Source organism: Giraffa tippelskirchi, chromosome 7, assembly GCF_054371585.1.
Source record: "Giraffa tippelskirchi isolate mGirTip1 chromosome 7, T2T-mGirTip1v1.2.pri, whole genome shotgun sequence".
Taxonomy (NCBI): Eukaryota; Metazoa; Chordata; class Mammalia; order Artiodactyla; family Giraffidae; genus Giraffa; species Giraffa tippelskirchi.
The window spans coordinates 35,059,863-35,082,969 of NC_137281.1; the positions used below are offsets into that span (position 1 = coordinate 35,059,863).

At 45.8% G+C, this 23,107-nt stretch overlaps 2 protein-coding genes and 1 long non-coding RNA gene across 41 annotated transcripts in view; 1 reads left to right on the forward strand and 2 right to left on the reverse strand.

Moving 5' to 3' along the window:
* The first annotated feature begins 1,459 nt into the window (after positions 1–1,459).
* On the forward strand, positions 1,460–14,460 carry PRSS54 (serine protease 54). Of its 37 annotated transcripts, none has more exons than XM_081511707.1 (8): positions 1,485–1,614; positions 2,565–2,805; positions 2,946–3,037; positions 5,813–5,988; positions 8,278–8,532; positions 9,130–9,261; positions 12,717–13,018; positions 14,311–14,460. In XM_081511707.1, exons 1-8 carry the CDS (start codon positions 1,593–1,595, stop codon positions 14,369–14,371), a joined length of 1,281 nt encoding a protein of 426 aa, XP_081367833.1. In that variant the 5' UTR covers positions 1,485–1,592; the 3' UTR covers positions 14,372–14,460. The 37 variants fall into 37 exon arrangements, with proteins under 37 accessions (XP_081367864.1, XP_081367841.1, XP_081367851.1 ...); XM_081511705.1 differs by having other exon boundaries at positions 5,813–5,984; positions 8,274–8,532; XM_081511708.1 differs by having other exon boundaries at positions 2,568–2,805; positions 5,813–5,984; positions 8,274–8,532.
* LOC145514278 (uncharacterized) lies at positions 1,811–4,765 on the reverse strand. The gene is made up of 4 exons (XR_014060013.1): positions 4,392–4,765; positions 4,084–4,144; positions 2,896–3,291; positions 1,811–2,021 (listed from the first exon to the last, which is right to left on the reverse strand). It is a non-coding gene; the product is annotated as an uncharacterized LOC145514278 (long non-coding RNA).
* The window catches only part of CFAP263 (cilia and flagella associated protein 263), a 32,061-nt gene continuing 22,605 nt past the window's right edge, over positions 13,652–23,107 (reverse strand). For all 3 annotated transcript variants that reach the window (XM_081511744.1, XM_081511742.1, XM_081511743.1), the window contains 2 exons: positions 14,808–14,963; positions 13,652–13,802 (listed from right to left, as the gene is read on the reverse strand). In XM_081511744.1, coding sequence (XP_081367870.1) covers positions 13,716–13,802; positions 14,808–14,963 — 243 coding nt within the window. In that variant the 3' untranslated portion in view covers positions 13,652–13,715. The remainder of the gene's footprint in view (positions 13,803–14,807; positions 14,964–23,107) is intronic.

Consider the following 23,107-nt stretch of genomic DNA (forward strand, 5'->3'; position numbering starts at 1 on the left):
CTCAGTGGTAAAGAATCCACCTGCCTATGCAGAAGACGTGGGTTTGATCCTTGAGTCAGGAAGATCCCCTGGAGAAGGAAATGGCAACCTGCTCCAGTGTTCTTGCCTGAGAAATCCCATGGACAGAGGAGCCTGGCGGGCTACAGTCCGTGGGAGGTTGCAAAAGAGTAGGACATGACTTAGGGACTGAGCATGCATGTACACATGTCTATAAGGTCTGCTGGACCCGTGTAGGTTTCTAAGTCTTTCTTATTGTGGGTTATGATAGCTCCCTCCTGTGAGGAGACAAAGTGTTTCTGGCAGCTTGCACATGGCTTCTTTTCACACAGAAATTTAAGAAGGAATCTGGAGAGAGTCAACATCTTGGGTACTAACGTCAGCATCCCCATTCTTCAAGAGCAGCCCCCGACTTTGCCCCGATCACTGTTTCTACTTCCATCCCCTATCAAGCATGTGGTCCAGGCTGAGAAATGCCGACTTGGAGCTGGTTGACCACCCTGGAGTTGGAAGGATCCGGTTGGAATCCTGCCCATATTTCCCAGGTGTTCGGCTCTAGGGAAGTGACTTTCCCACCTTGAGGCATGGTGTTTCCATCTGGAAAGCTTGGGTAATTCTCTCATCCTGGCAAGGGTGATTGTGAGTCCTGAATGAGAAATTGTGAAAGCTCTTTGAGACCTGCAATATGCGGAGCATATTGAAGGTTCAGCAACTCTGGTTTCTCCCACTGCCAAAAATCTTTCCCATTCCATTCTCCCTCCTTGGGGTTGGAGGTGATACAGGCTGGCGAGACACACAGGATGGATGTTAGGGAAGCCAAGAAGGGAAGGAGGCAGTGGTTTCTCTCGCCAGGCTTTGCTTTCTATCCAGCCATCCTTTACCTATCAGTCATTCATCTGTCCAGTCAATGCCAGCAGCCCTCTGGGTCTGTGGAATTACATCCGACCACAACGTTGTCAACACTTTTCTGAAGTCCTGGCCCTTGTGCTAAAGCCTGGGCTGTTTGTAGCTGCTGCAGTGCAGATCCATCTGGCAATTGTGGTCTGGCAAGGCACTTCTGGTAGCTCCATGTGGACCCACAAGCTAGGGGGCTAAAGAAAACTGGGCTGAGCCTCCAGGAAACCACACTGGGAGTGTAAGAATGCTGTCAGTGTTGGAAAAACCAAACCCTCCCAAGTCGTGGGCTTCCTCCCTCCAGTCGGACAGACTCATGTAGACACAGGATGGGTGCCGAGGAGGCAGACAGACCACGGCCGCGACTGGACAGGGTTCTATGACCTGGCAAAAGGGAATTTGTCTCAGCCAGACTTGGGGAGAGGCAGGCTTCCAGAATAGCCCTGCCAAGTTTAGGAAACAGGCCGGCTTTTCATCCCCGCTCCTCCCGTGTCCCCATGTCCAGACGTTTGCTTGGTGGCTCCATGGTAACAGTGATGCCACAATGGAATATTCTTCCTAAGGTGCTAGAAGGAATCCCTCGGTTGAGCTCTGCGGTATAAGGTCAGAGTGAGTTCACTTCTCCTTTTGCAGGAGCAGTTCAAGGAAGAACTCTGAGAACCACCCTGACGGCAAGAAACACCTGGCATCATGAGCAGAACATGGTGACTGAGAACAGCACGAGTGGGTTTGATCCCTGAGTCAGGAAGATCCCCTGGAGAAGGAAATGGCAACCTGCTCCAGTATTCTTGCCTGAGAATTCCCATGGACAGAGGAGCCTGGCGGGCTACAGTCCGTGGGGGGTTGCAAAAGAGTAGGATGTGACTCAGGGACTGAGCATGCATGTACACATGTCTATAAGGTCTGCTGGACCCGTGTAGGTTTCTAGGTCTTTCTTATTGTGGGTTATGCTAGCTCCCTCTGGTGAGGAGACAGAGTGGATGGAGGAGCACACGTGGGCTTTGAACTCCAGCTTCACCACCGGGCAGCCCTGGGTGATCTTGGGTGGGATTCTTATGGTCTCTGAGTATCAGCTTCTGAATCTGTAAAATGGGGATGAGGGCTTCGATCCCTGGGTCGGGAAGATCACCCTGGAGAAGGAAAAGACAACCCGCTGAAGTATTCTTGCCTGGAAAAATCCCACAGACAGAGGAACCTGGTGGGCCACAGTCCATGGGATTGCAAAGAGTCAGACATGACTCAGCGACTTTACACACACACATAAACACACATGGGGATAATGACAGTGTCCACTTCACAGGGTTACTGTGTGAATGAACTGAGCGAAATGCTGGGGCGGTTACTATGTAAAAGTCTGAGCTGTCATCAGTGAAAAGAAACCTAGCATTACTTAAGCCAGCAGAGTTTAATGTGTTCAGTTGCTCAGTTGTGTCCGACTCTTTGAGACCCCATGGTCTGTAGCCCACCAGGCTCCTCTGTCCATAGAATTCTCCAGGCAGGAATAGTATAGTGGGTAGCTTTTCCCTTCTTCAGGGGATCTTCCCAACCCAGGGATTGAACTCAGATCTCCCACATTGCAGGCGGATTCTTTACCATCTGAGCCATCAGGGAAGTCCACAGGAGGGGCAAAACCAGGGTGAGCTTTTACAGAACCCCCACTTTTTGCTTTTCAGCAGCATCCTATGGCTACAGAGTTAAGGCAAGGGTTGAATTCCACGAGTCAAAAAATAACCTTTTTCTGAGAACTGACGCTGTGGAGAAACCTGGGGACCCTGGCTGGGTTGTGCAGAAAACTGACCAGCGTGGCCACCTTCTCTCCTTGTGCCATCTCCCGAGTCACTGGCTGAACACTGAGGCTGGGCAGCTAGTCCCGGCCTCTTTACTGCTTGGAACCAAAGAACAGGGACCTGACAGGTCTGATTCCCGTGTCTCGGAAGGTTTGTGGGTGGAAAGGCAAGGGACAGGGACTCCGATACGGGGGGTGGGGGTGGGGGATGTCACCACCTTGGGGAGGAGAGGAAAAGGCCAGGCGCTTGGCACTTCTGTGTTCACAGCTGCCCATGGTGTCTGCTGCGGCTGTCTCTGGGGATGGCAGCGATGAGAGGGGCGTTCCTGGTGCTGCTCTGCGTCTCCCACGCGGCTGCCAGTGAGTGTGCTTCTCTCTTCTCTCTTCCGTCACGACTTCAGCTGACCGTGTGACGTGGCAGGGGGAATCATCCCAGAAAAGGAAACTGTCCTTTTAATGTCCAGAGAGGGACTCGGGGGCGGGTGACTCACGACGCCTTGCTCCGGGCAGCATGCGTTGGTGGAGGGAACCAGGTGAAGAAGTGGAAGGTGGCAGGTGGATGTAGGACACTGGGCTTGAGCAGCCTGGTGTCAGGACTAGTCCTCGGTGAGAGTCTGGTTAGGAAAATAAAGCTTAGGCTACAGAGAGGGCTCTCTCGGGTAGGGGGGGCGGCGTGCAGAGGGGGTTGGCATGAGCTCCTGACTCCCCACTCACAGCCCCTGCCTCTGCTCTCCCAGGACATATCCTCCAGGCTCCATCTTCCTGAGCCGGAGTCGGGGGGCTAGTAGGGGGAGGGCAAGATGTGTCTTACGCACTTGGGAATCAGGCCTTCCCAGTGTTTCTATTTCAGCTTCGTTGTACTGGTGAAGGCCTTTATCCTTTAGCTTTTATCGTTACCTCCAAACTGATCCCCAACTGCAGGGCTGGGCCCTGGGGCAGGGAGGTGCCTTAGAGGCTGCCTGGCCTCAGTCAGCAGAAGTGGCAGCTGCAGTCACCCCCCCCCCCGATCCCCAGGTTATAGATTCCAGCCTGGAACAGGGCAGATGGTGGGGTACCTGACAAAAGCAGTCTCTGTGCCAGCTCCTGCCACCCCAGCTGGCTCTCTCCTGTTGTCTTGGAGTTAAATAGGAGAATGAGGGAGCTCCCCACACATAAGGACACACATACCAAGCAGACCAACCTGCCTTCCTGGCCTCCTCCACCTCCTTGCAGGCCAAGGAGACAAAACACAGAAAGGGCCTCTCCTCCCCTCTTAAAAAGCCTCAGGCAAGTGACCTGGGGCCAACATTTCATCTCTGGGGCAGATTTCCTCATTATATCCTGGCCTTTCAAGGATTTTATAAGGTCATGAATGAATGAGTCATCCAACTAGAACTTTGAAAAGGTAAAAGTCATCACACACTTACAGATTCTTGCTGCATGAGGAAGGGTTGGTTAGTGCCTTGTTCACCACAGATGGCCGATATCCTGTGGTAGAAAAAACAAACCAGAATTCCTATCTCTGGTGACCCTGAAGCACTTGATGGCCTTGCAGCCATTATCCTGCTAACAACCAGCTTCGTCACTGTTCCAGTAAAGTCTCCAAGTGTCAATTCACAGGGATGTGAATCTGATCACATGGTGCCCTGGCACGGAGTGGTCCTTTGATGACTGCACTGAATATTCAGTCAACTCCAGCATCATGGTTTGGAAACGCTCTGCCATTGGTGCTCACCTCAAAGGTCACCTCCTGGGGGAAGCCCTCCCAGACTTCATGTTCTGGGCAAAATCCATGTCCCCTCTTCTGTGTACTCCGGGGACAGTCCCTTGTGTCACAGGTCTCTCTGTACACTGTCACTCTTCAGTGGGTCTGTCTCCCCCATGCATTGCGACCTCCTCTGGGGTGGGGACAGGACCCTGAAATCTGTCCCGTTAGCCCAGCCCCTAACTCAGCAGGGCTGTGTGTGTAGTTAGATGAATGGATGAAAAAAGAAGCCACCAATGACCTGACCTTGTCAGCTGGGGCTACCCACCACGTGACACACAGGGCCCAGGGCCACCAACTTAGAAACACATGCTGGGTGCTCACGTAGTGCCTACCAGAGCAGTGGGGGTGGGTAAGGCCACCATCCATTGAGCTTAGCATCATCAGTCATGGGGACACACCTCTCCTCTTGTGACAGGCGTGTGTTACCCCACCTCTCATAAAAGGAAACTGAAGCCCAGGGAGGTGAGTGGATCTCCCCAAGTCCCAACGCATAGGGGCCAACTGGACTTGGGACACGGTGTCCAGGGCCTTCCTGAAACAGTGGTGGTCCTCAATCCCAAATATATACTTAGCACATTAGAAATTAAAACTGGGGAAAATTTAAAACATAATACCCAGGTCACACATGCTATTAACCAGGAGAGTAGTGATTATCATGAAGCCCTCTGAAAATTCCACTGGACTTCAGCGAGAGAAAGAGAGTGAAAAAAAGCACATACTTAGTGTGGTTATGATAACAGCTTTAACTTGGCAGACCCCAGAAAGGGTCTTGAGGACTCCCAAAGGTCCCAGACTACACTTTAAGAACTGCTGATATATATGAAAGATTTCAGATAAACAGCTTAGTATACACTAAGTGGGACTTCCCTGGTCTCCTTCATTGGCAGGGAATTCTTTTTCACTGAGCCACCTGGAAGCCCCCAGCGGTAAAGAATCCGCCTGCTAACGCAGGAGATGTGGGTTTGATCCGTGGGTCAGGAAGATCCCTTGGAGAAGGAAATGGCAACCCACTCTAGTATTCTTGCCTCGAAAAATCCCATGGATAGAGGAGCCTGGTGGGCTACAGGGCATGGGGTCACAAAGAGTTGGACCTGACTTAGAGACTAAACAAACAACAACAAATCTGCTAAGTGCAAAGCATGCAATAGATGAGAGTGATCATCGCTAGCCTAACATTTTTAGGTTCAAAGATATCACCAAGGGTCTTTGATAGGGAAGAAGACCTCCTAGGAAAATAAACAAGGGTGGAAGGGTTATGGCGAGCCAGAAAAAGTGGGGGAAACGGCAGGAGAGCAAGCGGGTCCTGAGGTCTGATGCATTGATGGTGGCGGCAGCCACAGGCCTCCAGCTGCTTGCCCGGCAGTCAGGCCCCTGCACACCCCCTGCAGGTTGCGGCGTCCAGAAAAGCAACATTGTGGTCACTTCCGAGGAGGGTTTGGTCGAAGAGCAGGAGTTCCCGTGGGTGGTGTCGCTGCAGGATTCCCAGTACACCCACCTGACTTTTGGCAGCATCATCAGTGAGTTCTGGATCCTCAGCATCGCGTCCACCTTTCAGAACAGGCCAGTACCCCAGCTTTGGAGCCGACACAGCCCACCGAGGCGGGGTGGGCTCTGGGGGACTCTGCTTCCTGCTCAGCTTGGGGAAGCCTGGAAGCTGGATTCCCGGTGTCAGGGCAACACGGCTTTTTACCATCTCGGGGCTTGCCGTGAGCTTGGGGGGTCCTAAAATCACCAGCTGCCAAGGTCGGCACAGTCTGTGTCTTCTCTGCAGTAAGGACTAACAGCTGTACCACTGCGGAGTGAAAGGATGGGCTCGCCATCCTCTGTAGGAAGGATATTGGCTCCCGTTTTATGTACTACAATCACAAAGGCACTGACTTGTGACACTAGAAGTTCTTACTGCTTATCTTGTTAAGGGAACTGATCAGAGTACTAACAAGGAGACTTGTTAAGGGAATTGATAGGCTAAGTTTAAAACACTTAAACCTCAGACCTTAACCATGAGATTGCCACAAATATACGCACATAGGGAAAAGGCTTGAAGGAAATACGCAACACTTGAAGAGTGCCCATCTCTGGATGCTCAGAACACCCATGATTCCTGTTTTCTTCTTTGAACTTCTCTGTATTCTCCAAATGGTTACAATAAACGGGCATTCTTTTAAACCAGACTAAAAAAAAACCACTCTATATGTGCTGTACATGTTGCCAACCAGCCCTCCAGAAAGGTTGTTTTCTACGCAGTGTTTTCATTACTGCTATTTTCTATCTGATCTGCTGGTTCGGTTGATTTCCTTCTTGACTCTGGGTTTTATTAAAGATCATTTAAAAATATCCAGGTGATAGGATGCTTTGCTTTGTTTTCTAACATGATTTAATTTTGAGTTAGATGGCAAGGTGATCTATTAAGGAATTCGTTCATGTTGTCTTTGTCGTCCGCTACGTGGTCCATGTGACTATTTTGCATAGGTAAATTACAAAGTTCACCTTTGTCCTTGGAATATAATTTAATATATAAAATTGGAGCATGGAGTCTACTTGATCTTTCCTGGGCTGACCAAGGCAAATTACAAACTCCTGGCTTTTTCTCCTTCTATTTCCTGGAATTTAATTCATGAACATTGTGTCACTTGTTGCAATGAATTCTTCATTGTAGATTGAATTCCTTATCACCACGAGAAGCCTTTCTTTGTCTTGTTGCATGCTCTTCTGCTCTGATATTCAGAATGAAACTCCTGCTTTTTGTTTTTAGAGTATGTCTTCTGTTTTTCTTGCTTCCTGTTTTCATTATATGGCTTTGTTTCATAGGTCTCTTCTAACAGATTTGGAAAGCTTGAATTTGTATTCTTACAAATGTGTTTATCTTAGAGTTATAATTTCATGGAAAATACCCAAGTCTTCTGTTTCTCTCTGGATCATCCTCTCAAGACTCTCCCATGGCTGATGCCAGAACTCCAATCTTTTCACTCTTTCCTTCCCTCCTCATGACCACTTAATGTTAATAGGTTATTTATGTAATTTAATGTCTGCACACCCTTGTTATTTCATATATTAGCTGTCAATAAATAACAGTTTAGACTCCCATGAAAGATGAGAAAATTGGTGTATCAACCTACCTCTGCTTTCTTTTCAGTTTTTGTTACACCATTTGATTATTGCCAGGGTTTACATTATTACTCCAATCTATGGCTTTAAAAGTTTTTCTTTCATTTTAATTTTAGACCCATAAATAAATAAGCATAGAAGAAAGATAATCAGCCATAACATACCAGATTATCTTTAGGTGGTAGCCTATATGCTTATAAATAGAAGAATCTTCAAAGGGTGATGGCACAAGTGTAGTGGTTCAGAAAAGATTTCCTGACAAACTACTATAAAACTGATAAACAACAAGGTCTTACTGTATAGCATAGGGAACTATATTCAATATCTTGTGATAAGTCATAATGGAAATGAATATGAAAAATAAAAATATATTATTGTAATGTATATAATATATGGAATACATTTTATATGTATCAAATATATTTCATATATATGAATGTTTCATATATTTCATATATATGAAATATATTTCATGTATATAATATATAAAATATTATATACTATATATATATAAACTGAATGACTTTTCTGTATACCAGAAACTAATACAACATTATAAATCAACTACACTTTAATAAAATGAAAAAAAAAAAATCCTGGGGACAGGGTTCAAAAAGGTGAGTAAAAAGTAGCCCCAGAAGATAAGTTGGATGGAGCTGAAAAATCAATAAACACGAAAACAGGGAAGTGTGAAGCTTCCTTGGTGCCTCGGCTTCTCAAGACCTCCTTGCTCTCTCTCTCCAGGAAGGACGCCGTGGCTATAACTGGTATAGCTAAGATGGATGCAAGACTGATTGCTCATGAAGAGTATCCCATCAACACCATCATCATCCATGAGGACTTCAACAATAAGACAATGAGAAATAACATAGCCCTCCTGAAGACAGACACGGCGATGCAGTTCAACAGCCTGGTCCGGCCCATCTGCTTCCTCAGCAGAAAGCTGCACATGCCGCCAGTCCTGCAGAACTGCTGGGTGGCAGGATGGAACCCCACATCTGCAGTTAATGGCTTCCTTTTCCTAAAGGAGGCTGTGTGTGCCAGCGGTGGGGGTGACCGGGATGAACCATCCCAGGGCTTAGCTCAATAATTCAGGTGGCCTGAGGTTCTGGAGTTGGGCTGGAACCCCCACTGAACTGGTCAGGATTCCCAGTGCTTGCCCTCTTTGAGGTCACTTTTACATTTGGTCCTTTTTCTGTTATCCTTACACCAAAATTGGACGTACATGGGCAGCAAAGGCCTGAAATGACTGCAAGGTTACCGAGGGGCCAGGGGACATCATTCCCTGAACCAGAGCTTTCAGTCCTCTTCTCTGAGCCGCCCTTGTTTTCTCTGATTCTTGGGAAGCAAACAAGGAAAAGCATTCATTCTCTGTAGATGTGAAGAAAGGGTGAACGTTCTCTGCCTGCTTTCACATTCAGGTTCAAAGCAAAGGTAGTCTTCAGTAAAAAGCCAGACACAGGTTGTGATTTCTATGAGGAAGGGGTGTTTATTAGAACATTTCTTACTGACTCCCATCTGGATATGTGAGTTGTAGTTGAGTTGACTTGGAGGATGTCTTCCTGTTAATAATTCTTGGGCTCTCTGTTGCATGGTCCAGACAGGAAATCATATGACGATGAGTATCCTGAGGAAAATCTCCGTGGAAGACATTGACTCGTGTCCCTTAAACAGAGTGCAGAAAACAGGATGTGGCAACCACCTAGAGGTGGAGACCGATGCCGTCTGCTTGGTAAGAACATGGTGGAATAGAAGCTGAGAGTAAGCTGAGGTCACTTCACAGGGGGCTTGGAGACTCCCTTTGGCTGGATGGGGAGCTGCGTGTGGTCAGGGACTGTCACTTGGGATTCACAGATATCTCCAGGATAAGCTGCACTTGGCAAATAAGCTCAAAAAATCAATAATAATAATAATAGTAAATACATAATAAAAAATAACATAATAATAATAAAAAGCTCAATAACCATCTGCTGAATGGACTAACCAGTCACCGTTGTCAGTGTGACATAACTAAGCATGGCTAAGTAACATGTTTTTTCATGAGCTAAAAGTTTGAAAGAGTGAGTCCAAACCACACATGGGAATACATGCTGAATGTGCGTACAGGCAGGCTCACTATACTTGGCTTCTTTGAAACCTAGACTGACGCTATTGCTCATCAGTTAATGGGTTTCTTTTTTCCGATAAGAAGCCCTGCCCTCTACCTGGATGTGGGCTGTCCTACTGCCTCATGAAAATGCACAAAATTCACAAACACCTGTCCAAGGCCCTCGTGTCTGTACCTTGAAAAAGCGTGGCTTACCAGGGCCAAACAGCTAATAAACATTAAAGACGAGAATCCAGGTCTGCCAGACTTCCAGACAAAGTTTCCCTCCTCTATCAACCACTTTTCTCAAAATAGTCTTCAGGATTCTCCAGTGGGAAAATTTTTTCAGAGGGCTAAGGGAAAGTTTTTTTAAGAGAAAGGGAAAAAATACATATATGTGGACAATTCTTTCTCAAAGTCATTTCATTGCAAAGCATGAAGGACTGCCTTTCATCAGACAATAAGTTTGCCCTTCCAAAGCTGGTTTAACATTTATCGAGTGTTCTGCATTGTATTGCAATGTAGTCCATGGGGTTGCAAAGAGTCGGACACGACTGAGCAACTGAATCGACATTGTACTGAGCTCTGTCAGATACGGGATTGTAGCAACTTCTTAGAGAATGTGTTAAAATACAGAAGAAGATGTAGCTACTTAACAAAATCCTGCCATCAGCCACTCTGTCAATCTAGAGCCACACTTCATCAGATCCAGATGCTATCAGCTGTAGAGCACATCATTATTTTATGTAACATTGAGAAGGAAAAAATGCCGGAAAAAAAGTGCACAGAAATTCTGGAATCAACTGATTAAAAGACACATTCCATTTCAAAGATAGAAAGTTTTAAGAGAATCTTAGATGCATAGGAATATGGTAAACTCCTTACAGGCTTCCCCAGTGGTTCAGTGGTAAAGAATCCACTGTAATGCAGGAGACTCCAGTTTGATCCCTGGGTCGAGAAGATCCCCTAGAGGAGGACATGGCAACCCACTCCAGTATTCTTGCCTGGAGAACTCCATGGACTGTATAGTCCATGGGGTCTCAAAGAGTCAGACACGACTGAGCGACTTTCACTTTCACTTTTCAGTGTCTGCTCTAATGAGTCCCCAGAGACCCAACAAAAGCGGAATCACTCTGAATTCACCCCTCCTTCTTCCCAAACTGGGCTTTTGCTGAATGTTGAGGTTGAGGATCGCCCAATGAAAGAGTCTCCCCATGCTGGGGTTGCTCCCTTGGGAGATGAGGTGAGACTGCTCCAGAGGAGCAGCTGGTACTTTTTGTCTCCATTGCTTGAGCTGCAAAGGTCTCAGCCTTACAGGTTATGGAGAAGAGAAAAAGCAGTGTACTCTACACCTGAGTGGAACAGCAGCTTGCAAAACCACCCAATAGCCAGGGATGGCGACCACATAATCGTTTATTCAACTATTTGTCCTGAATTGCATTCCTTTTTCTTCCTCAAGCTGTAAAAGCACAGTTAAAACAAACTGGGAGTGGGTCTGGTGAACACAGTGGAGATTACTCCATGCTTGGCCAGAAACCCTCTGTGCCCCAGGCAGACACAACAGGGTGTAGATGAAAGAGCCTGTTCACCATTCCCAGGAGGACCGGCCAGAGCTCTGGGATGAAGTTTCTACCTTCTGCTGTTTGGCAGCAAGGGATGAAAACAGTAGAATGTGAAAAGCTGAAAAATTAAAGAGTTCCACACTCAAGCACCCCCTTCCATCTGATGAGAGGCACAGAGCGAAATCCAGAATGTTATCCTCACGTGTCTGTGGCTGTGAGACAACCAGGGAATTATGGCAGCCTTGCCGAGCGCGCCTCCCCTGGCCCTGCTTACGGAGTGGCTCTTGTCTTCTCCTGTTCATTTCTGTTCTGGCATGGCTTCCTCAGAAAAAGGAGGGTTCAGTGAAGGAGGCTGCAAGTGTGTAGACACCCAAGAAGGCTCGGGCACCGAGGCCTGGGGACCGGCAGGGACTGAGGCGACCACTTTTGTGCCTCTCTGAGTCTCATGGCTGAATCTGTTCAGACTGTTTGCCATTGTCAACTGTAAGCCCCCTCCCCCATGCCTCAGTCCAAACAGTGAGAGTGAAGTGTAATCTCTCAGCCTTCGATGGTAACCCCCCCACCCCCACCGCCTGGACCAAGATGGCCCACGGGCCGGGGCTGGGGAGCAGGTATTCCTTTAAGAGTAGGCCTGGGGGATGCGGGCAGGAGAGGACAGTTAAGATAAATTATTCCTAGTTGCTGCCTTGTTTCTTTTTCCACATTTCTCAGTTTTTCATGTAAAAACGATGGCCTTTTCTCAACACCAGGGTAATAGCAGCTAATTGTTTACTGAGTGCATCCTCTAGGTCAGGCACTGTGCTAGGACCTCTGCCGGTGTTACAGAGGTGAATTGAGTCCCCAGTTTAGCTCAGAGAATTAGGTAACCTGCCAGGGTTACATGTCCAGCCAGGTGTGTCAGGCTCCTGCCCACTCACCTGAAAGGAGATCAGGTCTGTACGGCAGAGCTCCTGAGGCCCGGAGGACAGCTCTCTAGAGGCGTGGATGGGGATGGCAGGCGCAGCGTGCCTGGCTGACAGCTGCCAGGCTGATCAACTTGTAGTCCTGCCTGGTGGCATATGCTCCCCTGGAAGTCTGACTCTGACCCCAGCAGGACTGTGGATGGGTGTGAGCAGCTTAAATGGAAACAAAACAGAGAAGAGAAGGGAAAAGAGGCCCATTCCAGGCCAGAAAGGAACAAAATAACATTTGAGGAGTGAGAAACCGGAAGAGAGGGAGGGTTTATTCCAAGTCCTGGAAAGGCGCAAGAAAATGAAGTGGGAACCAGGAAGCCACAGGCAAACTGCAGGAGCCTTCAAATAATTTGTATGATAAAAGGAAAAGTCATCTTGTTGGAATTTGTGTAGACAGTGGCCTAGATTAGAAACAGCATCTTATAATTCACCTCATTTCTAGTGAGAACCAGCGAGAACAGGCCAGAACAGTGTAAAACTTTTCTAGAACAGAGAGTAAATAGCACTAGGACACATTTTTTTAAAAAAGAGAGCGAGAGAACGAGTTTTTTCCCTAAGATCTGAAGCCTTCTGTCCTTTATCACAGGGGGACCCGGGAAACCCAATGATGTGCCAGCTGAAGGAAATGCGTCTGTGGGTGCTGAGAGGAATCCTGTCCCAAGGAGGGGAGAAATGCCCGGGCCTGTTCCTGTACCTCAGGGTGGAAGACTACAGCAACTGGATCACGGCCAAAACCAGGAAGACCAGCTCTCCCCTGTCTTCCTTCCATCACTGGGAGAACCCCAGTCCTTTACCCAGCTACTCATCACGTGATCTCGTGACTCAGAGAGAACAGGCTGGGCTGAGCCGGCTCGCGTGGCCCCGACTAGCCTTCCAAGGACAAAAAAGGTCCACCGTGCATTCCACGCATTCACTGCCAGACAATGGCACTCGAATGAGTCTAGACTTCCGGGAAAAGGGGCGGAGGGAGCCAGGCAGGTCTGAGATGGCCATCCAGCCCATGTACTATGACTACTACGGTGGGGAGTTCATGGCGCCTGCGTCCGCTTCAGGCCAGAACAGGTTACATCAGCCCCAAGAAATTACCTTATTTTTTCTTTGTGCTTGTTTTCTTTGGTAATGGGATCTTCGTCTAGGAGCTAGCCATCCAAACTGAAGAGGAAGCTCAGAACGCTGAGTGCCAGGCATTCCCCATGCTGTTTTGGTGTCTCTTTTGGAGAGTCGCGCAGCTCGGCTGCCGCAGACAGGCCCTCGGCTCAGACTTGGGCCGGCTTCCTCTCCTCTAGCCCCACTCCCGCGAGCGGGAAGGTCGCTTTCATGTGTGCTTGTGAACTAAACGTGGGCTAACAAGTGTCAAACCATTAGAGTGCCCTGTGGTTCTTTCAGTGTTCATGGGTTCCCGGGGGCCAGGCTGTGAAAACAATTCCCCAGGGGGCTGAGGTAGCCTGGGAGGTGGCCGGCAGCATGGCTGGAGAGTTGGGGACCCCAGCCAGCATAGGGAACAGTGAGCGGACCCCATGATTTAGACAGGAGCTGATGCCTTTAATGGATCACTTTTTGGTCGGCAGCCGTAACTTCCTTCTGGCTATTTCCCAGGGCCAGAAATTGCCTGCAACTGCTCATTGGTGGTTTTCATCTTATTCCAAGCTTTGCGGTAGCCTTTCAAGGACATCTGCAAAAGGAGAAAGGGAGAGGGGGGAGAAGGTCATTTGAGCCAAATGGATTGTGCCAATCGTACCCGCATCCAGCCCTGTGATGGCGCGGATGACCTTGTGTTGGGCGCAGTGTCTGAGTGCAGGCGGCGGCCACCCGCCACCGTGGGGCATTCTTCTAAAGAGCTTGTTTGTGTTCAGTGAAGTGAGAAGTTGCAGGCTCCTGATGTGATTCTCTGCTACTTCTTGGCCCCAGATATGATGGGCCCGTGTTTGGACCCTAGTTTATTATCCTGCTGCCAAGTGACCACGGAAAAGGCAGAAAGAAGCACCGTGGAAAGTGGACCTGGGGTTTACAGGCCAGAACGCTAAGCTTCCCAAGTGACCTGACTGGGTTTTTGCGCAGTTCTAAGGATGTCTCTAGTGTCCTGTGTGTGCAACCTGGCCTGCGGCAGTCCCAGTGCTTCCCTTTTATCTTTTTTTAGACGGCAGCGTTTCATTTGCACTTTTCCTTTTTCTTCTCCACAGCTCACAATGGGCAAGGGGGCTTCCGGGCACACTGTACCGTATGAAAAGGCTGTGGACTTAGACAACGAAAAGACCCATGTCAACTGTGTAAATGCATGGAATCAGGTTCTGAGTGATATTAAAATCCATTATTATCTCATTTTTTAAAAACCTGGCTTATCCATGTATTAAATAGCAATCAATTATCCACAGTGGGGAGAGGGACTCAGAAGCTTCCAGAATTCAATAAGAAAATAAGCAACTAAAAGCACACTATTGCTACAGAGTGTCTTCCTGATAACCTGAAAAGGCCCTGTCTCTAACAAGAAAAAGGAGCTTCAAGGAAAGAAATTTTTTAAAAGCCATCTTTTATTTTGGTATAAGTGTTGAAGCAATGGCTGAGATTTCTCACAGACATTACACATCCAAATGCCTGCATTCTTAGCTCAGAAAACAAAAGCCTAAACAAAAGATTGGGGGGCGCAGTGCATAAGACACTGGGGGGTCTTGGGACTCACCTCTGCGATCTCCACTTTCCTCTCCCACATCCTGAGGGTCTTCTCCAGGTCCGCGCTGCGGATCTTCTCCCGGACGTACATCATCACCTGTGGAGCCCGGAACTCAGACAGCTGCTTCCGGAGCTGCTTGTTCAGAGCCAGGGCTTTGGCCCGGTCCTGGGTGGCGGAAGGGGTAAATTAGACCGTGGGGCTCCCTTGGCAGTTCCAGCCTCCTGGGACTTACTGGCCCTGGCAACTCCCCCTACTTTCAGTGTAGTTCTGAAAATAACGTTTACATTTTCAAAGGAGTGGGTGAAATCACAAGATTTTGACTCTTTACAGATTCTGACATGTTTGTCCAGGTTAGAAACACTAAGTGCCGTCTACACAGTCTTTCTTCCTCCCTTCCTTTCCTTCCTTTATTAAGGAATGTGCTTTACTTTTGATTCCTTAGGGGCTTTTTTTTTTGCAAAATATACATAACATAAAATTTCCCGTTTTAATCATTTTCAAATGCACAGCTCTGTGGCATTCAGTATACTCGAATTGTTTTGCAGTCTTCATCACCATCTGTCTGCAGAAGTTTTTCATTTCCCCAACTGAACCTCGGTATCTATTAAACACTAACTTCCCATACGCTTCCCCAACAGGCCCTGACAACTACCATTCTATTTTATGTGTCTATGAATTAAAAAAAATTTTTTTTGGTCTCACTGTGTGGCTTAAGTGAGCTTAGTTCCCTGGACTGCTAGGGGACTCCTTCCCCCCCCATCTCTATGAATCTGACTACTATAGATGTAAGTGGAATCATAGAATAGTTGCTCTTGCATGACTGTCTAATTTCACTTAGCATGAATGTCTTCAGAGTTCATCCATTTTGTAGCATGTCAAATTTTTTTTCCTTTCTAAGGATGAATAAAATTCTGTTACATGTATGTACAGCTCATTTTGGTTATTCATCCATCTGTCAATGGACACTTGAACTGCTTCTACATTTTGGCTATTGTAAATAATGCTACTACAAACCTGGGTGTACAAATACCTGTTGTTCAAGTTCCTGCTTCCAAATTATTTGGGGTATATACCTGGAAGACAACTTGCTGGATCATATGGTTATTCAGTTTTTTTAAGGAATCTGTCTTTTTAAATTTTATTTTTTTTAATTATTATACAGTAAAATTAGCTAGTCCTTTTCTTGAGTGGATTTTGAGTTAGCATTGTCCTTTTAACAATTGTTTTGAATAGGCAATACATTCAATCCAAATGGTATAAAAGTACACAGTGACAAGCTCCCATCCTACCCCTGTCCCCAGCCACACAGATCCCCTTCTAAGAAGTATTACTGCTTTTAGGTTTCCTTCATCCTTCTAGAGGAGAAGGAAATGGCAACCCACTCCAGTGTCCTTGCCTGGAGAATCCCAGGGACGGGGAAGCCTGGTGGGCTGCCGTCTATGGGGTCACACAGAGTCGGACACGACTGAAGCGACTTAGCAGCAGCAGCAGCAGCATCCTTCTAGAAATCTCTCGGTTCAGTTCTGTCGCTTAGTCATGTACGAATCTTTGCGACCCCATGGACTGCAGCACTCCAGGCTTCCCTGTCCGTCACCAACTCCCAGAGTTTGCTCAAACTCATGTCCATTGAGTCGGTGATGCCATCCAACGATCTCATCCTCTGTCATTACCTTCTCCTCCCACCTTCAATCTTTCCCAGCATCAGGGTCTTTTCCAATGAGTCAGTTCTTCGCATCAGGTAGCCAAAGTATTGGAGATTCAGCTTCAGCATCCAGTGAATATTTAGAACTGATTTCCTTTAGGATGGACTGGTTGGATCTCCTTGCAGTCCAAGGAACTCTCAAGAGTCTTCTCCAACACCACAGTTCAAAAACATCAATTCTTTGGCGCTCAGCTTTCTTTACAGTCCAACTCTCACATTCATATATGACTACTGGAAAAACCATAGACTTGACTAGACGGACCTTTATCGGCAAAGTAATGTCTCTGCTTTTTAATATGCTGTCGAGGTTGATCATAGCTTTTCTTCCAAAGAGTAAGCGTCTTTTAATTTCAGGGCTGCAGTCACCATCTGCAGTGATTTTGGAGCCCCCCCCCCAAAAAGAGTCTGTCACTGTTTCCATTGTTTCCCCATCTATTTGCCATGAAGTGATGGGACCAGATGCCATGATCTTAGTTTTCTGAATGTTGAGTTTTAAGCCAACTTTTTCACTCTCCTCTTTCACTTTCATCAAGAGGCTCTTTAGCTCTTCTTCACTTTCTGCCATAAGGGTGGTGTCATCTGCATATCTGAGGTTACTGATATTTCTCCTGGCAATCTTGATATGTTTGCATGGATAGAAATCTCTATATTTACCTTTTTTGACCAAAGAGTAGCCAATTCTATTCACTTTTTTTTTAATACAACAGGAAGATTATTAATGAAGAGATATAAATCATTGTTTAGAACCATAATAAAGCCTACAGTTTATCAAGCACCTTCACATACACAACTCCTTTCAGTTCTCAATGATCCCAGGAGGTAGGAAGGAATCACGATCCGAGACTCAGAAATATTAAGTGATTTGCACAGAAATCTCACAAATTTTGTCACTCTCAAACACCTGCTACAAATTCCAGACTTTCTCAATGTTAAAGTAGGTGGTTATGAATATCTGCTTTGAGCCTCAGTTTCCTCATCTAGAAAACAAGACTAATCAGATAACCTACATAGCAGTTATGAGAATCCAATGAAACCCTTAAGTGGCTGTTAGCTCTTAGCACAGGGTATGGTACACAGTAGCACTCAGTAAATTTTAAGAATAATGATCATACAAAGCAATATAAACATGTCTGCAAGCCGATGAGGACCAGAAAGAGGAAGGAACAATGAAAATGTATGCTGCATGAGTAAGGCAATAGCCAAAGAACCCCTTCCCTTTTTGGAATTAACTTGGCTTTAGTACAATAAGTATAAATCTAGGGGAAAACAAAATTAGAATATACAAAATTCTCCTGAAAGGAACTGGCCTCTCTGGGGGAGCCTCATATTAAATCTGGGATCACTGCCTCTGGGATACTTTGAAATAATAAACTCAGCAAATGTGCCCCCTGAAGATATCTTGTGGTGTGGGGAATCGGCCAGTGGATGGCGCTGTTTCACCTGCCCTAGGGACCAAGGAGGCATTTATTGGCCTCAATAATATACTGGGCTTCCCCAGGGGCCCAGCTGGTAAAAGAATCCACCTGCAATGCAGGAGATCCTGGCCCGATTCCTGTGTCGGGAAGTTCTCCCGAAGAAGGGATAGGCTATCCACTCCAGTATCCTTGGGCTTCCCTGATGGCTAGACGGTTAAGAATCTGCCTGCAATGAGGGAGACCTGGGTTCGACCCCTGGGATGGAAAAATCTCCTGGAGGAGGGCATGGCAACCCACTCCAGTATTCTTGCCTGGCGGGCTATAGTCCATGGTGTTGCAAAGAGTCAGACACAACTGAGCGACTAAGCACAGCACAGCAATAATATACTAGTGCTTGTTGATCAGTCTTCCTTAAAGATTACTCCTTTTCTGTTCTCCTCCATCTTAAAACGGAGACTCAGAAGCTTCTCAAGCAAATCTCCAGGTAATTGGTAAATAGATCCAAGTCTGCTCCCTATGAACAGCAACATTCCAGGGGAGACATTCTGCAGTGAAGAAGTTCATCTGTCATGAAGCTGGTCTCCATCTGGGTATACAGTCTCAACTCTGCCGGCTTCTATCTCTAAGAGATTTCTCCAGAAGCATCAGCTTAGATCTCTTCTAGATCCTAGAAGAGGCACTTCTGCTGCTCCATTTCCACACTGGTTTCTCTCCAAGTAGGGAAGCTGGTAGGTGCAATCTCTGTACAAGATAATCTCTGGGATCATCACACTTGAGAAGCGGAAGAAGCCATGAAGTCACCATCACCCATTCCAAAATCCCAAACCTTTGTGGTGGTTTTGTAGGACAGGAAGAAAGAGGACTGGATCTTCCAGTTCTGAGAGCTCCTTATCCTAGGCACCTTTGCTGAGCTTTTTGAATGGGGCCCCAACAGAGGTCCTCCTGCCTGGGGTTGTTGGAGCCAATAGAAGGAGAACACATTCACTTCGAAAGCAAAGGAAGGTTTTCTTCTTTGATTAAACAAGTGAGATCTAGGAGCACCCACTCCAGAGTGCACCGCTCCCGATAGGCTGCTTTATGGGGATCTCTATTCACTTTTATTTATCCAACTTTTTTCTCCCCCTCAATAAATCTTGAAAAATCTTCGGTATCAGCACATAAAGAATTTACTCTTTTTAAACAGCTGCATAATTTTCCATTGTATGGATGTACCATAATTTAACAAGTCCCCACCCACAGTCACTTAGCTTCTCCATCTCTCGTTACAACAAACAGTTCTGTGATTACAAATCTACTGGGTATACATCATTTTATAAAAATGCAAATATATCAGTAGGATAAGCTACTGAAAGTGAAATTGCTTATTCTACGGCAGTGGTTCTCAACCAGAAGCTATTTGCCCGCAGGAGACATTTGGTAATGCCTGGAGACATTTTTGTTTGTCACAGTTAGGGGAGTGCTACTGGCATCTAGTAGGCTGAGGTCAGGGATGCTACTGAACACCCTACCATGCACAGGACAGACCCCACAACAAAGAATTATCTGACCCAAAATGTTGGTAGTGTCTAGGCTGAGAAACTCTGCCCTAAGCATGTGAGTGTACACAATTTATGGTGTTAACTTGCCTTCTATTATAATGCTCAAGCCAACACACTTCTGCAGCAATGTTTGAGATTGCCTGTTTTCCCTGTTCTCTCAACACAATCTTACTATTATTTCATCTTTGTTAGTTTATTGGAGGAAAAATGCCACCTCATTATAGCTTTACTTTTTCTGACCCTTATGGGTAAAGTGGAACATTTTTCATATGTTTGAGATTTTTTAGCTTTTTTGTAAACTGTTTAAGTCTTTGGCCTATTTTTCCTACTTTTTGTTAGATTTTTCCTATTAATTTCTAAAATGCATTTATGTTTTAAGAAAATTAGCTCCTTGTGATGTTAGATACAACATTTTCCCAGTTACTTATCTTTTGGCCTTACTTACGATGGTTTCTGTCATGCGGAAAAATTTTTATTTTTATATAGTTGACTTTACTGATTTCATGGTTTATGGGCTTTACATTTTAAATGTCTTCCCCATTCCAAGATCATAATAAAAATGTTCCCACTATATAAATTTAGGACTCTAATGGCTTTATTATTTGCATTTAAATTTATGATATGACTGGATTAATTTCACCATTACATATAAGTTCCAAGTTAATTGTTACTAACTGAATAATCTGTTGTCTTTTATTACAATGCCACTTTTATCATAAACTAAATGTATCGATATTAATGGATACTTATATCAATTGGCTTATATTTTTTCTTTGATCTTCTAGTCTATTCATGGTCTTTTTCTTTTTTTTTCATGGTCCTGTTTTAAATACTGTAACCTCATGACATGTTTCAGTATCTAGGAGGGCTAGTCCCCTCCTTATTAAGAATTTTAATTTTCTTATTTTTCCAAAAGAATTTTTGAGTCAGTTTATTTAAGCCTTTCAAAAACTTTTGTTATTTTAATTGGAATACTGTTATTTCACAGATCAACTTAAATAGAACTAACATTCTTATGATGTTGACTCTTGCTAACCTAGTATGTGATTTTGATTCCTTGCTTCACAAAAGAATCACTATCTTTTGACACTGGCATCACCTGGGAACTGGGTGAAAATGCAGAGTCTCAGGCCACCTATCTAATCAGAATCTGCTTGTAACAAGATCCCCAGTTATAGATTGTCTCCTTCTGGTTTGAGAAGTGCTATTTTAACTAAGTTTAAGGCAACCTAATAAAATTAATTTTTTATTAACTTGTTTTCAGAATACAGTAAAAATTTGTCAGGAAGTGTTCAGTGCATACCTACTATCTGTCTAGCATGACACACAGCTGTGGGGAGACCTAAAAATATTTTCAGAACCATCAGTGGACACTCGTGTGCGAATGATGATTAGAGAATACCTGAGATGAAATATAATGAAGTAAGAACTAAAGCATTAGGTACTAGCTATGAGGGATATGTTCAGAAGTGCAGGGACTGCAATCTCCCAGCACCCCACTTGAAGAGCAGGGTGAAACTACAGGAAAGGCAGGCTACTGTTTCCATGTGCAGCTCCAGTGCAGTGGTGCAGAGGAGAGGCTGTAAAACAAAGAGCTCCGGAATGCGGCCTAAGAAATGAACTTTACTTGGAAGAGTGGTGGGGATATCATGCCTAAGGACTTTGTGGGAAACAGTGGAGATCTTTGGGGTGAGCGGTTAAGATCAATCTGATAGTTCCATAGTAGTAGCAACAAGCAAAAAGTAAATCAGTTAGATCTTTAACTTAACCAGAGAAAGAGACAATTAAGAAGAGCCTTCCTGAGAGTCCCTTGGACTCAAGGAGATCAAGTCTGTCATTCCAAGAGGAATCAACCCTGAATATTCATTGGAAGGACTGATGCTGAAGCTCCAATAATTTGGCCACCTGATACGAAGAGCTGACTCATTGGAAAAGACCCTGATGCTGGGAAAGATTGAGAGCAGGAGGAGAAGGGGGCGACAGAGGATGAGACGGTTGGATAGCATCACTGACTCAACCGACATGAGTTTGAGCAAATTCCAGGAGATAGTAAAGGACAGGGAAGCTTGGCGTTCTGCAGCCCATGGGGTCGCAAAGAGTCGAAACAACAAATATGGGGTTAGAGCAAGCCTCAATGACTGGCAATGCTTTGCCCCGGTAATCGGGCCTGATTTTAATTAGATCAAGAACGTGGAACAATTAATGTCTCAGGGTGTTAAGGCAGTAGAGCCATCAGCTAGTAATGAATGGAGGCTAACAGCTAGGTGTGGTACCAATAGAGGCAGAACAGCGAGAGGTTTAGCTGGAAGATGGAGGAGTCAAAGAGAACTCAGCTGAAATCACCCTGGTTGTCAGGGAGATAGAATCCATGAGTAAGGCTGTACTCTCTGAGGAGCCACATCAGAGGCTACTAACAGCAGGAGAGAAAGACTTTACCGAATAGTGCAGCCAAATCACTAAACAACAAGCAAAAACAATAACAACCAAGATCAGTGTTGCTAAAATATATTATCTAAAATGTCCAGTTTGCATGAAAAATTAAGAGATGGGAAAGAAATAAGGAAGTGTGATCCACACAGGGATAAAAACAGGCAACATAAACTGCTTTTCAGAGAATCTAGAAGAAGGGCTTGGCAAAGTCTTCAAAGCAGCTATCATGAAGATGATAAAGAAACTCAAGGAGGGGACTTCCCTGGTGGTACAGTGGATAAGAATCCGCCTGCCAATGCAGGGGACAGGGGGTTGATCCCTGGTTTGGGAAGATTCCATATGCTAAGGGGAAACTAAGCTCATGCACCACAACTACTGAGCCTGTGCTCTAGAGTCCATAAGCAGCAACTACTGAGCCCACATGTGGAAGCTACTGAAGCCCGTGCACCTAGAGCCTATGCTCTGTAACAAGAGAAGCCATTGCAATTAGAAATCCATGAAGAGTAACCCACACTCGCCACAACCAGAGAAAGCCCATGCAACAACAAAGAGCCAGTGCAGCCAAAAATAAATTAAAAAAAAAAAAAAAAAAAACTGGGCAAAGGCCTTGAATAGACAGTTTTCCAAAAAAGACAGACATGTAGCCAAAAAGCATATGAAAAGATGCTCAATGTCATTAGTCATAAAGAAATTCAAATCAATACCACTTCCCACCTATTGCAAAGCATTGAAAAAGCACCTGAAAATAACAAGTGCTGGTGAAGATGTACAGAAATTGGAACCCTCACACATACATTTTTGATGGGAATGTAAAATGGTACAGCCGGTTTGCAAAACAGCTTGGCAGTTTCTATAAATGTTAAACATAGAGGTACCATATATATAGGGCTTTCCTGGTGGCTCAGTGGTAAAGAGTATGTCTGCAATGCAGCACGCGTGCATGCTAAGTCTCTCCAATTGTGTCCGACTCTTTGCGACCCAATGGACTGTAGCTCACCAGGCTCCTCTGTCCAAGGGATTTTCCAGGCAAGAATACTGGAGTGGGTTGCCATGCCCTCCACCAGGGGATCTTCCCAACCCAAGGACCGAACCCACGTCTCTTACATGTCCTGCATTGGCAGGCAGGTTCTTTACCACTAGAGCCACCTGGGAAGACCCTATGAGAAAAGGCCAATTGACAGAGACACGAAGCTGATTAGCAGTCACCTGTGGTTGCCTAACTGA

Excerpts from the sequence above, each read along its gene's own strand:
- PRSS54 (XM_081511702.1), top strand. The coding sequence starts at position 1,593 with ATGGTGACTGAGAACAGCACGA. Across the intron at positions 2,806-2,945 it reads AAAGAACAGGGACCTGACAG|CTGCCCATGGTGTCTGCTGC; the intron begins GTCTGATTCCCG and ends CTGTGTTCACAG. Across the intron at positions 8,533-9,129 it reads GATGGAACCCCACATCTGCA|ACAGGAAATCATATGACGAT; the intron begins GTTAATGGCTTC and ends TGCATGGTCCAG.